This window comes from Manis javanica, chromosome 4, assembly GCF_040802235.1.
Source record: "Manis javanica isolate MJ-LG chromosome 4, MJ_LKY, whole genome shotgun sequence".
In the NCBI taxonomy this organism is placed as follows: Eukaryota; Metazoa; Chordata; class Mammalia; order Pholidota; family Manidae; genus Manis; species Manis javanica.
The window spans coordinates 33,202,835-33,215,120 of NC_133159.1; the positions used below are offsets into that span (position 1 = coordinate 33,202,835).

The 12,286-nt window shown below is 43.8% G+C and overlaps 1 protein-coding gene across 1 annotated transcript; it reads left to right on the top strand.

Annotated features, from left to right (window-relative positions):
- The first annotated feature begins 264 nt into the window (after positions 1-264).
- ZNF691 (zinc finger protein 691) lies at positions 265-5,842 on the top strand. Its single transcript, XM_073233765.1, has 2 exons — positions 265-335; positions 4,369-5,842. The coding sequence occupies exon 2, from the start codon at positions 4,378-4,380 to the stop codon at positions 5,230-5,232; it is 855 nt and encodes a 284-aa protein (XP_073089866.1). The 5' UTR covers positions 265-335; positions 4,369-4,377; the 3' UTR covers positions 5,233-5,842.
- The last annotated feature ends 6,444 nt before the right edge of the window (positions 5,843-12,286 follow it).

Consider the following 12,286-nt stretch of genomic DNA (forward strand, 5'->3'; position numbering starts at 1 on the left):
AATGCTAGGCACAGAAGGAAGCACGACGACCTTGGGAGCAACCCAGGCTCCAATGCCCAGTTTCAAACTTCGCAAATTCCTTCACGGAGTCCTCGGTCTTCCTCAAGACTACGACTCCCAGCAGGCCCGGCCGAGGCCAGTGCTTATTGGTGGTCCTGCCTGGGTTTCTTGCATTGTGGCAGCTAGCACAGCCAATAGAAACGAAGAGTCATCCTCAGAAACCAATCCTGGAGAGGTAGGGCGGATCTCTTCTGGGTTCCGGCTCCGGCTCTGACTCCGGCCCCACCCCCGGCCCGCCGAGGCAGCGGTGTCCCTGACCGAGCGGCGGGAGCGAGGTTGGTCGTCGCTGGGCCTGAGGTCGCGGGGTGGAGGGGGAGGCCGGACACAGCTTCTCCGGGAACTCTGAGCATGGCTCCTTCCCTCTCTCCGGGGAGCTGGGGGCTATGGCTTTGCTACCCGGACCCAGAGGGGAGCATACGGGGCCCTGTGGTCCCTCCGCCCCCACCCCCGGCCCACGCGGCCAAGCTGCTGGTATCGGCCCCTACCTACCCCCAGGCCCTTCTCCTGATGGCCTTTGAGTACTCCAGCCCCTCTGCTACTGACCATACCTTTGGAGTCAGGCCCTCCCTGTCTCCCATCCCTCTGGCCCCAAGCCCGCTGACAACTCTTAACCTACCTCCTGTGCTCTAGAACGCTCGTATCCTTCGACTTTGCCGCCCCGCTGCCCACAACCCAGACTCTTGGGCCCCGGTGCCCTGACACCCCTGACAGCCCTGCGGCCTTTGCCCTCCGATGACCATCTTCTTGTACTCTCTGGCCTGTTTGGTTCTCCTCTATTTCTAACCCGTTATCCAGCTCCCCTGCACAGTTCCCTGTTTTTCAACACCTTGTCCCTGGTCTTCCCAAGTTCCTTTACCTCCATCACTCTCCCAGCCTAGACCCTAAAGATCCCGAACTTTGGCCCTTCAGACTACACCTTGGCCCCTTCCCTCTAACCCAGGCCTTGGCCTTCAGCATCTGTGATCACCAGCTCTATCTTGCTGGTTCTTCTTAGACCTGGCCCCTTCTCCACTGCTTCAGTCCCTTCCACCCTTGGCCCTCCCCGGACCTCTGAGCCTCCTGGGAAGAAAAGCTCAATGGGCTCCTCTCTCCCCCACATCTCTGAAATGAGATACGAAAATGCCTCTCTGTGCTTTACCTGCCCTTGCCTTCTCAGTAGCGAGCTCTGCATCTCCACAAGTCCCGATCTTGCTCACCCATCCTGAAGTCCTAGCTCGAATACCACCTTTTTGGTCATGGTGCTCATCCCTGATCTCTTCAAGGAGATAGGCCTGTGTCACCTGAAATCCTGTAGCACCATTTTAATTTCCTTCCTTCCTTTGTCCTTCCCTCCCTTCTTCTCTTCCTCCTGTACTAGCGTAATGCTTAAAAGCACTGGCTTGGAGTGCTGGAACAGGTCAGAGTTCTGCCACTCACTTGCTATTGCCCTTGGGCAAGTTACAATCTCTCTAAGCCTCAGTTTCCTCATCCCTGAAGTAAGTTGTGAAAAAGAAAAGTGATGATTCACATGTAGTGCTTAGTCCAGGGCTTAGCACTTAGTGTGATAAAAAATGTTAACTATTAATATTACTGGTTCTTGTACAATGTGCCAGGTACTGTGCAAGGCACTGAGGAGTGGGTACAAAGGTGACTAAACTTTACCTTCTACACTGTGTGATAGTTTCTGGAGCTCACAGGCCTGTTTCACCATGAAATGTTTGAGAGGAGTAACCAAAGCCCTAAATCCTTTTGCTCTTATTTTGACCCAGCATTCAGCACTGGATAGGGTCAGAGGTTGGTATATTATAGGTTCTCAGAATAGTAGGACTAGAAGTGGGTGGAGGCCTTGTAGCTCATTGCATAGAGCTACTGGAACCCGGGTGGGGTAGGCTGGGGTGGGGAGTGAATTAAAATCATATCCGTTCACTCACACATTCGAAAAACATTTGAGCTCTGGACCTTACACGGGGGCAGGGATTACCAAAATGACCCAGTATCTGCCCTCAAGTTACTTGTAAACTACAGTGGAAACAGATATATGAGAAGATCATTGCAAAACACCATAAAAGCAAGTGTGTAGAATATTCTGTGAGTACGTAAGGGAGGGAGTGAGCAGGAATTAAGAGATTGCTGAGAAACAGTGGATCAGAGTAGAGACAAGCAAGCATGAAATGGGTCTGGAGACAGGCTGGCCTTCATTTATTCGGTTCATTCAACAAATATCCAGGATCTACTATATATGACTGTCATTACTAGGAGTTTGGGTTACATTAGTGAATAAAATAAAGACCCCAGCCCTCATGGGACTTAAATTTTAGCAGGGGGAGGCACGACACTAAAAGACATAAATAAGTACAATGTTAGAAGGTGGGAAGTGCTGTGGGGCAGGGAACTCAGAGTGTGTGGGGGAGTTGTAATTTTTAAAAGGATTGTCATGAAACATACGAAGGAATAAACTGTTTCTGGTTGTTTACATTTTTTAATTGAAGCAAGCCTATGATTTGTCACATTGCTTATATAGATTCTTCAAGAAACAGAGATTGGTAAATTATAGTTTGTCTCCTTTTGTTTCAAGTAAAGTTTTATTGGACTACAGCCACACATTGATTTATATATGGTCCGTGGCTGCTTTTATGATACAACAGCAGAGTTGAGTTGCAATAACAGAGATCCTATGGCCCCAAATATTTATTAAATATTTTCTATATGTTCCTTTACAGAAGTTTGCTGGCCTCCACTCCTGAAAGATTTGAGGTTCTGTCTTTATTTCACATATTATATAGTAAATTATATAAAAATTACATAGTCTTGTACCAATTTTTAATTAAAAAATTTTTTTTCTTTCCTAACGAGGTCATGTAAGGGCTCTTTTTCATTCTTGTATTCTCCATAGTGCTAGGACAATTGTAATAGTAGCTGTCATTTACTGAAATGACTAGTACATGCCAAACATTACAATGAGTGTATTATAGACATTTCCTCTAACACAAGGCCCTGCATGTAGGTAGGTATTACAATGTTAGTGATGTGGGAGTTGAGGCTCAGAGGGGTTGAATAATTTGCAGTTATAAAGATAGTATGTGTCACCGTTGGGATCCAACCCCCTTCTATTACTCTGTGTTGCTGTTTTCCAAAAATACTTGCTAACTTGAAGGAATTCTCAGTCTTTGATTATCTGTCATCAGTGCTGTATCATAGTCTTCCCTCCCTCATCTCTTTGTTCATGTCACTCCAGCAGCCCACTTTGCCTTTTGAAATGTCATTATTTCTTCAAGGCCTGGAGGAAATACCACTTCCCTATTATCAGAAGTACTTTCATCTGCCCCTCATTCTCTGTGCTTGGCTGTAGGAACTCAGAGGAAACTGTAAAGCTTAGCAAGTATTTACTGATGCTTGCGTAAGGTAGGCCCTGTGCTGGGTGCTGTGTGTGTGTGTGTGTGGAGAGTGTGGTTGTGCATCTGTGTGTGTATGTGGCAGTGTGTGTAGTGTGTGTGTATATGACTTCATGTGGTTTGAGAGTATAGCTGTGTGTATAGTGTATGATACGGAGCTGTGTATGTGGCTATTTGTGTAGGAGAGCTGTGTATGGTATATGCAATGTGTATGGCTATGTATATGTGATTGTGTGTGGTGTGAGAATGTGTGTATGTGTTTGGTATGTGAGTATGGCTGCATGTGTGGTTGAGTGTTTGTGTGTGGCTGTCTATGGTGTTTGAGAATGGAGGTTGTGCTGACCAGTCAGACACAGCAGGTCTTAGGGGGCTCAGATGTTAACCCTTTTGTTGCTAGATTATGGGGGTGTCTGGGGAAGGCAAGGGTAGGCTTTAAAAACAACTAGGAGACCCTCAAGAATGAGAGGTTCTATTTGTTTATTTGAAAGCAGACAAATAGATGGATACTTTTATGGAAGGTTTTTCAGAAAAGATTAAATATAATAGGAGTTTCAGTTAACTTATAATTAGGCAGAAAAATTGAACTCATTCCCAAGTGGAAGGCCCTTTACTTGCACATGAATTATAGTCTAGATTAGTACTATTTAGCACTATTAAGAAGTGATATTACTCAGTTTGTACAAATACCATCTGTTGGGGGTTAGACAAAGCTGGTGCCTTCTTTTTTTACTCTGGTGGGTAGCTTTAAATATCTGTGGAAGTTTGTCACTTAAAAGTAAGTAATTAAAGGCATTCTATCTATCCCAGTTAATTGAGGTTATTTCTGGTGGATGTTTCCTTGAGGAAGGTGTATACTCCTTCCGCCAGAACAAAAGATTCCCTGTGGTCTGGCCTGACCCAAGGAATAAAGGTGTTGGCCATTTGTGTTCATTCTTAGGGTACCAAGATGGGCAGTGAAAAGGAGCAGAATCCAGAACAGCACCTGCCTGAGGAAGGGGAACAGGGTAAGCCTTGGAGAGTGGATGACGCAGAGGGTTTTCGGATCCCAGGTGGGGACAAAGAGCATGGGCAAGAGAGCCTGTCAGAGGGACCACAGGCGATCCATCTAAAAGAACCATGGCAGAAAGTCATTGTCCCTGTTGGAGAGCCAGGGGACCCTATTGTTCATCCAAGGCCTGAGACTGATGAGAAGCCCTTTATATGTGCCCAGTGTGGCAAAACCTTCAATAATACCTCCAACCTGAGAACACACCAACGGATCCACACAGGCGAGAAACCTTACAAGTGTTCTGAATGTGGCAAGAGCTTCTCCAGAAGTTCTAACCGCATCCGGCATGAGCGGATCCACCTGGAAGAGAAGCACTACAAATGTCCCAAGTGTCAGGAGAGTTTTCGGCGGCGCTCTGATCTCACCACACACCAGCAGGATCACCTGGGCAAGCGGCCATACCGCTGTGACATCTGCGGCAAGAGCTTCAGTCAGAGCGCCACGCTGGCTGTGCATCACCGGACCCACCTCGAGCCTGCGCCTTACATCTGCTGTGAGTGTGGGAAGAGCTTCAGCAACAGCTCCAGCTTTGGCGTGCACCACCGCACCCACACAGGCGAGAGGCCTTATGAGTGCATGGAATGTGGGCGGACCTTTAGTGACATCTCCAACTTTGGAGCACACCAGAGGACCCATAGAGGGGAGAAGCCCTACTGGTGCACTCTTTGTGGGAAACACTTCTCCCGGAGCTCAAATCTCATCCGCCACCAGAAAACACACATGGGAGAGCAGGCTGGGAAAGATTCCATCTGAAGGAGAGTGAGGGAGAGAGAGATCCCAACCTAGTGTGTGAAGATCTCTAGGATCTGCTGCTGTACGCTTGACCTCAGATCTTCATCCCACTTGGGAGAATGTTTTCCTGTTGCCTCTGAAGCCAGGATTTCCAGGGAGTCCTGAAAAGGGACACTGAGCAAAGACCTTATCTCTTCCCAGGCCAGTTTCTTGCCTTGGAGAGTCAGAGGACCAGTCTTGGCTTCATCTCTTTGGGATGAAAGAGAAATAGGGTAGGCTTAGTACATGCTCCTATAATTAGGGCAACTGCCCCCTGGCCTTTGAAGAAGGACCTGTGAGATGGGCATCACTGGAGTTTCTCCAAATTGAATGTGATTTGCTTAAACCACATTGCAGTGGTCTGCTAGGTCCCATCTGCTGTGCCCCAACTGGGCTGGGAGGAGCAGCCTTCCCACTAGAAGGGGCCTCCTGGGCCTGGAGAAGAGGTCTGGTCCTGCCTTAGGAGTGTAAGGGAAGCCCTCAGGGAGCTGTGATCCAGGGACCTTCACATGGCCCCATGTTTGTCACTTGTTAACCCCATCCCAATCTGAATCTTTCCTGAGTGATTAGCAGTAAAACCCTTCAATGAAAAGGACCTGTGTACTTATTTGTGGGCATCAGAGAAGTGGGTTGCTGGGGGAGATGGTCACATTGTCACCACTCTGGAAAGGAGTTGAATTCCAAGAAGGAGAATTGGTATCTGCTCTGAAAAGCAAAGGAAAAAAGCAGACTGAGTTTCTGGGGCCTTTGAAGAGGAAAGATAAAGAAGTAATGTTAATTAAGCATCCACTATATGCCAGATTCGACAGGTCACACATTCTTCATCTCATTTAGTTGGCACAGCAACCCTCAAAGGAATAAGATGAGGAAACAGAAGTGAGGAAAGGTGAAATCAATTGTTGTGAAGTCATACAGCAGGTATGTGGTGGAGCCAGAGTTTAAATTTGAGCATCCCTTAATGATAAGCTGATGATCTTTTCACTATATTCACTTTTGCGTCTGAAAGAGGAGCCACTTATGGGGCTGGCATGGAAACAAGTGATTCCCTGGAAGTGGGAGTTAGCCTGGCCCCCTAATGTGGCCCTGGATCATTTACTCTGTGGGAAGTCAGAGCCAAGCACAGGACCCTTTTCCACATTATATTATTGATTGCCATTAATTCTGTGCCTAAGAAAAATGACAGTGTCAGAATAGGGGATGAAGGGTGGGATAAGCCCATAATGAGCCTCTGCTTTTAGTAGCAATGGTTTAATTCCCAAGGTGAGTACAGCCTAGCAGGGATCATACCTGGCTTTCTGCCCTTCTGGCTCCACATGGCACATTTCAGTGTTTTCTACATGTAAGTTTAATGTTCAGTCAGATTTCCTCCAGCAAATAAAAAAGACCCCTCTCTACCTCTCTTGCCAATCTGAGTTCCTGCTTTTCCAGAGTAAGTGACCCTCTTCATTTGTAGTCATTTGGCAGAATGTGATTCTGGCACCAGGCTTGCAACTGGCACCACACTCATGACCTGACTTATCACAGTGGGTCCTGCCACCCACCCAGGAAATGATGTACAGGAGCTTTATACTCATCATCTTACTGAATTCTTACCAGAACCCTGTGAAGTAAGAGCTATCCGCATTTGGCAGGTGTAGAAACAGGCTGACAGAAAGTGACTTATCCAAGATTACCTGGCAAGTAAATGGCAGGGTCACGAAATAAACCTACTTCTGCCCAAATCCAAAGCCTATATTTTTCTCATCTTTAAGATTTCCGAAATGATTCTTTGACATTTGTAGAACACCACACTTTACAAAGCACTTTTATTTCATATACATTTTCCTGCTCATTGAAATTCTCCATAAAGCGTATTTTAAGCGCATAGTCTCCCAAACTTGCATTTACCAATTGGCACATGTAATAAAAGTTGCCATCAAACATGAACTGTGCTCATTATTGTACACCTATTATCTCTGATCTCCATAACTATCTTGTAAGGTAGTAGAATCTTGTAAGATAAAATTTTGAGAGATTAAATGACCTGACCTAATGGCTAAGTTGGGATTCAAGTCAGGTATGTTGATTCCTAGGCTGAGCTCTTCATCACACCCACTACCAAACTAGGTCTGCTTGTCCCTGCTCAGTCTGGGAAGCTTGGTGTCATTATCTTTCCAGACCCAGAGCCTTAGTGACAATTGCTGTAACTTCTGGCGGCATCTGCTGCCAGTAAAAGCCAAGACCAATGTACCAGGCACGTGTACTTGATTTTGGGATGTGACTTGCTGGCCAATCTTATTTTCCCTTTTTTGATGAAGTTCATAGGCTAGGGTTTCTGTGTTTGTGCAGACTTTTGTGTTCTGATAGTGCATTTATTTACTGACTTCCGTTTTTTGTTAACCTCTTTAATGTTCTCCTTCATTCACTTTGCCTCTTCCCCTTCTCCCTTTCTCCTCTCTCCCACCTAGTTGCTGGGAATGCTGACAATGAAGATGTGACTCCTGTTGTGTTCTCTGAGTGCAGGAGATGAGCACATAAACCCAGAGTTACAATGCAGGGTGACAGGGGTCATTGCAGTTGTACCCAGTGTGCTATAGGAGCCCAGGGGAGGGCTTTCACCTGGACTATACCAGACTTTGGGGTCCAGAAGTGAATAAGACATAGTGCTCCCTGCAAGGAACTCACAGGAAGAGGAACTCATCTCTGAGCCAGGTGTTGGTGGGAATGGTTAACTGAAAGGGAGAAGGCTGAGGCTGACTGAATATGGTCTTGAAGAATGAGTAGGTATTTACTAGGTAAAGAGGAAGGTTATTTCAGATGGAAGGGGAGGCTTAGTGTTTTAGGGAACAGTGAAACATTTGATGAAACCAGAGTGTCCTGTGAGGAGATGAAGCTGGTAAGGTAGACAGACCACATCTTGAAGGGTGTTAGAAGGCTAGGATAAAGACTTTTGGGCTATAGACAATAGAGAATTTTAAAGCAGGGGAAGGGCACGATCACATTCACCCTTTAGGAAGAACACTTAGGCTAATGTGGAGGATGAACTAAAGGGGAGCAAGTAAGTTGGGAACATGCTGTATATATAAACCAGGTGCCAGTTGGGGCCGTCCTGATCCACAGAGAGCTCTGTATGATTGCCTCAGAGCCTTGCTGACCCCACAGAATGGGAAAGTCTGAACCTTCCACACAATTTCTGCAGATTCTGGGACTTACGCTCTCAGTCTTCTCTTGCCTGAGGTTCCTGTGGTCTGTGCAGCCTCTTTTCTGTCCCTGTTAGCCCTGTCACAAAACTAAGTACCTTCTCTGGCTTCCCCAAGAAGTTGTCACACCAAGCATTCTATAAATTTAGAGTCCCTTTGAGAAATTGGGAGTCTTGGGGAGGGGCTCATATCAAGGCATCTCATTAGTTTCCTCTCTTCCATTACTCCCCTTTCCCCCTCTAATTGCCCTGGAAACTTCAGATTGTTTTACTGTATTATAAAAAGTTATTTAGCTTCCCTCAGGTCCTCATGCTAATTTGCATACACAAACACATCAAGGAGTTCAGCAGGACAGTCCTCACCATTTAACAGCATACACTCACCCTATAAAGCAGTTGCAAAATAAATACCCTTGGAGATTGGCAAAGTATGTAAGCATATTAAAGTTTCAAGACACTCATCTAAGCACAAGTGATTGTTATCCTTTCCTTCTGAGACCCCACTAAAATATATATATATATAGACACAACAGCAGAGAATGGCAGGGAAGGGGGTGGCAGGTGCTGAGACTTCAACAAATTTCTACAATTAGATGACATACATCGATGGTTCAACAGAGTGGATGAAGCCATAGCCCAGAAATAGGCAATGAAAGCAAGATTCAGTTCCTCAGAGGCTCTAAGTTCATAATTATAAGTCCTGAAGGCAGACATGAAAAGTGGACCTAAAAACTAGGGAATTTGTAGAAGGTCTGTCTATGCAGCTCTACCTATCACCCACCTCTTACCTGTAGAGAATGGCTGGCATTTACCCCCATACAAAAGCAAAACAGAAAAACCCAGAAGGCTCATTCTACAGAAATCTAATAAATCTCTATGAAAAATTGAGTGTATTTAGTGTGGTGTTGACATCCCAGAATAAAACTTTTTGTCATTCTGACATTTACAAATACTCTCCCCCCTCTTCACCCAACAATGATCCATCTATCCAGTCTAAAGTAAAGACTGTCAGAAGACCTTCCTCAGCCTTCCTGTTCAAGAGGGTGGCCTCAGGGAAACAGCTACAGCAACAGAGGAAATAATACAGTAACAGAGGAAACCAACTCAATTATTGAGATTAATCAATTTGGTATGTTAATCTGTAAAGGCAAACAGGAGCACCAGAATTATGAAGACAGCTAGAAACATGAAAGAGACAAGGGAAAGAGAATGAAGTGACTCCAAACACAGTTGTAATGGAACAGTAGAATCTTTAAAAGTTCTAATTATATCCTCAGGAAGATCTGGGAAGATATTACCTTCATAAAACAAGAAAGGTTGCCAGTGGAAAGGACCAATTGGAAAATAAGAAGCAGATTTTGGAAATCACACATATGATAGCTAGGATAAGATATTCAAGAGATCACTTGGAAGATAAGATCAAGCCCTTAAAATGTAGAGCAAAAATACAAAGACATGAGAGGAAATAAAGGACATAGAAGATGAACCTGAGATTCTTATGATGAAGATTGTTGGTTGTCCGTTAAAATCTGTTCACCCATTTTTTGGGAACACTTATCTAACCAACATTTCCCAGCCTTTGTAGTTAGGTATAGATATGACTTAAGTTCTTGCCATTGGAAAATAAGCAGAAATGGTATTAACATTTCTGATCTTAGACTTCAGGAAAGCAGGCATGTTTTTACCTCATTTTCTTCCCCCTTTACCCCAGCTATAACCTGCAGGAACCCAGCTTTGATGGTTACAGACTATATAATACTCTAGTCTTGGCAGATAAAACAGGGCACCCAATTATTTTTGAATTTCAGATAAACAATTTTTAGTATAAGTGTGTCCCAAGAAACTACATACTAGTGGATAGCACAGCAACAGAATAAAAGGAACTAGGTTTTGAATGTGAATTTAGTATATAGCAATGCTACCCCTTACCTGGATGCTCACAACTGTTAGAGAGAAATACACTTTCATACTCTAAGCCACTGCTTTGTTGGGTCTCTTTTTTACAGCACTCTAACCTTCACCATAACTAAAACTCAGAGGTAAGTTTCCTCCATAACAAGACTGTGGCAGATCATAGTATAGACAGTGTCTTACTAGTAACATTGGTCATGTTTCCCCACATTTTAACATCTCCAAAATTGGAATATGTCCAATAATTGGTGCTTTTTTAGATTAAGTGAGATATCACATTGTAAGAAAAAGATGAGACAGTGATGTCAGCAAGTCTTAGCCTTTACTCCCCAACAGAGAAACTGACTTAATAACAATGTATGGACCAAAATACCTTAATTAGAACTCCATAAACTCACAAGCCAGCACAGCTCATCTCAGGTTATTCTTCTGGGTGGTCAGGGGAGAAAAATGAAACATGCACCCAACATTCTGGATATCAGAAGGCTGCCTGAAGGATTGGTTTCTGTCTTACCGGCTTTGGGGTGCCAATGGGGAGCCAAAGTTCTTGTGGATGCCGCTGAGTACAAAGAACTTTGGATACCACTGAACACAACATACTTGAGGATACCACTTGGTGCTGTACCACCAGAGAACATGCAGCACCACAGAAAGACACCAGAGGGAGCAAGAGATTATGGGCCCCTGAAAAAGAAATCAGCAAACTTCTCTAATTGGGAAATTAGCTGCACAAGCTCAGAGAAGTTGAATTCACCAAAAAAGTTTTCAGAGGTCTTTAGAATCTCTAGGCAGACTGACTATTGAAATCCTTCCTCTGCCTGAAGCCAGTCTGTGAAAAAAATCAGAAAAATGATGCATGAACAAAATGAGAATATCAACAACATGCTCCTAAATAACTAATGGATCAATGATGAAATAAAAACAGATAAAGCAATATATGGAGACAAATGATAACAATAATTCAACACTGCAAAATCTGTGGGACACAGCCAAGGCTGTGCTAAGAGGAAAGTATATTGCAATACAGGCCTACCTCAGAAAAGAACAATCCCATATAAGCAGTCTAAACTCACAATTAATGAAACTAGAAAAAGAAGAACAAATGAGGCCCAATGTCAGTAGAAGGAGGGACATAATAAAGATTAGAGCAGAAATAAATAAAATTGAGAAGAATAAAACAATAGAGTCAATGAAAGCAAGAGCTGGTTCTTCGAGACAATAAACAAAATAGATAAACCCCTACCCAGACTTATCGAGAAAAAAAGAGAGTCTATACACATAAACAGAATCAGAAATGAGAAAGGAAAAATCACTATGGACACCACAGAAATACAAAGAATTATTAGAGAATACTATAAAAAATTATATGCTAACAAACTGAATAACCTAGAAGAAATTGACAACTTTCTTGAAAAATACAACCTACCAAGGCTGACCCAGAAAGAAACAGAAAATCTGAACAGACCAATTACCAGCAACAAAATTGAACTGGTAATCAAAAAACTACCTAAAAACAAAACCCCTGTACCTGATGGCTTCACTGCTGAATTTTATCAGACATTTAGTGAAGACCTAATACCCATCCTCCTTAAAGTTTTGCAAAGAGTTGAAGAAGAGGGAATACTTCCAAAGTCATTCTATGAGGCCAGAATCACTCTAATACCAAAACCAGGCAAAGACACCACAAAAAAAAATTACAGACCAATATCCATGATTAACATAGATGCAAAAATACTCAACAAAATATTAGCAAACTGAATTCAAAAATACATCAAAAAGATCATCCATCATGATCAAGTAGGATTTATTCCAGGGATGCAAGGATGGTACAACATTAGAAAATCCATCAACGTCATCCACCACATGAACAAAAAGGACAAAAACCACATGACCATCTCCATAGATGCTGAAAAAGCATTTGACATAATTCAACATCCATTCATGATA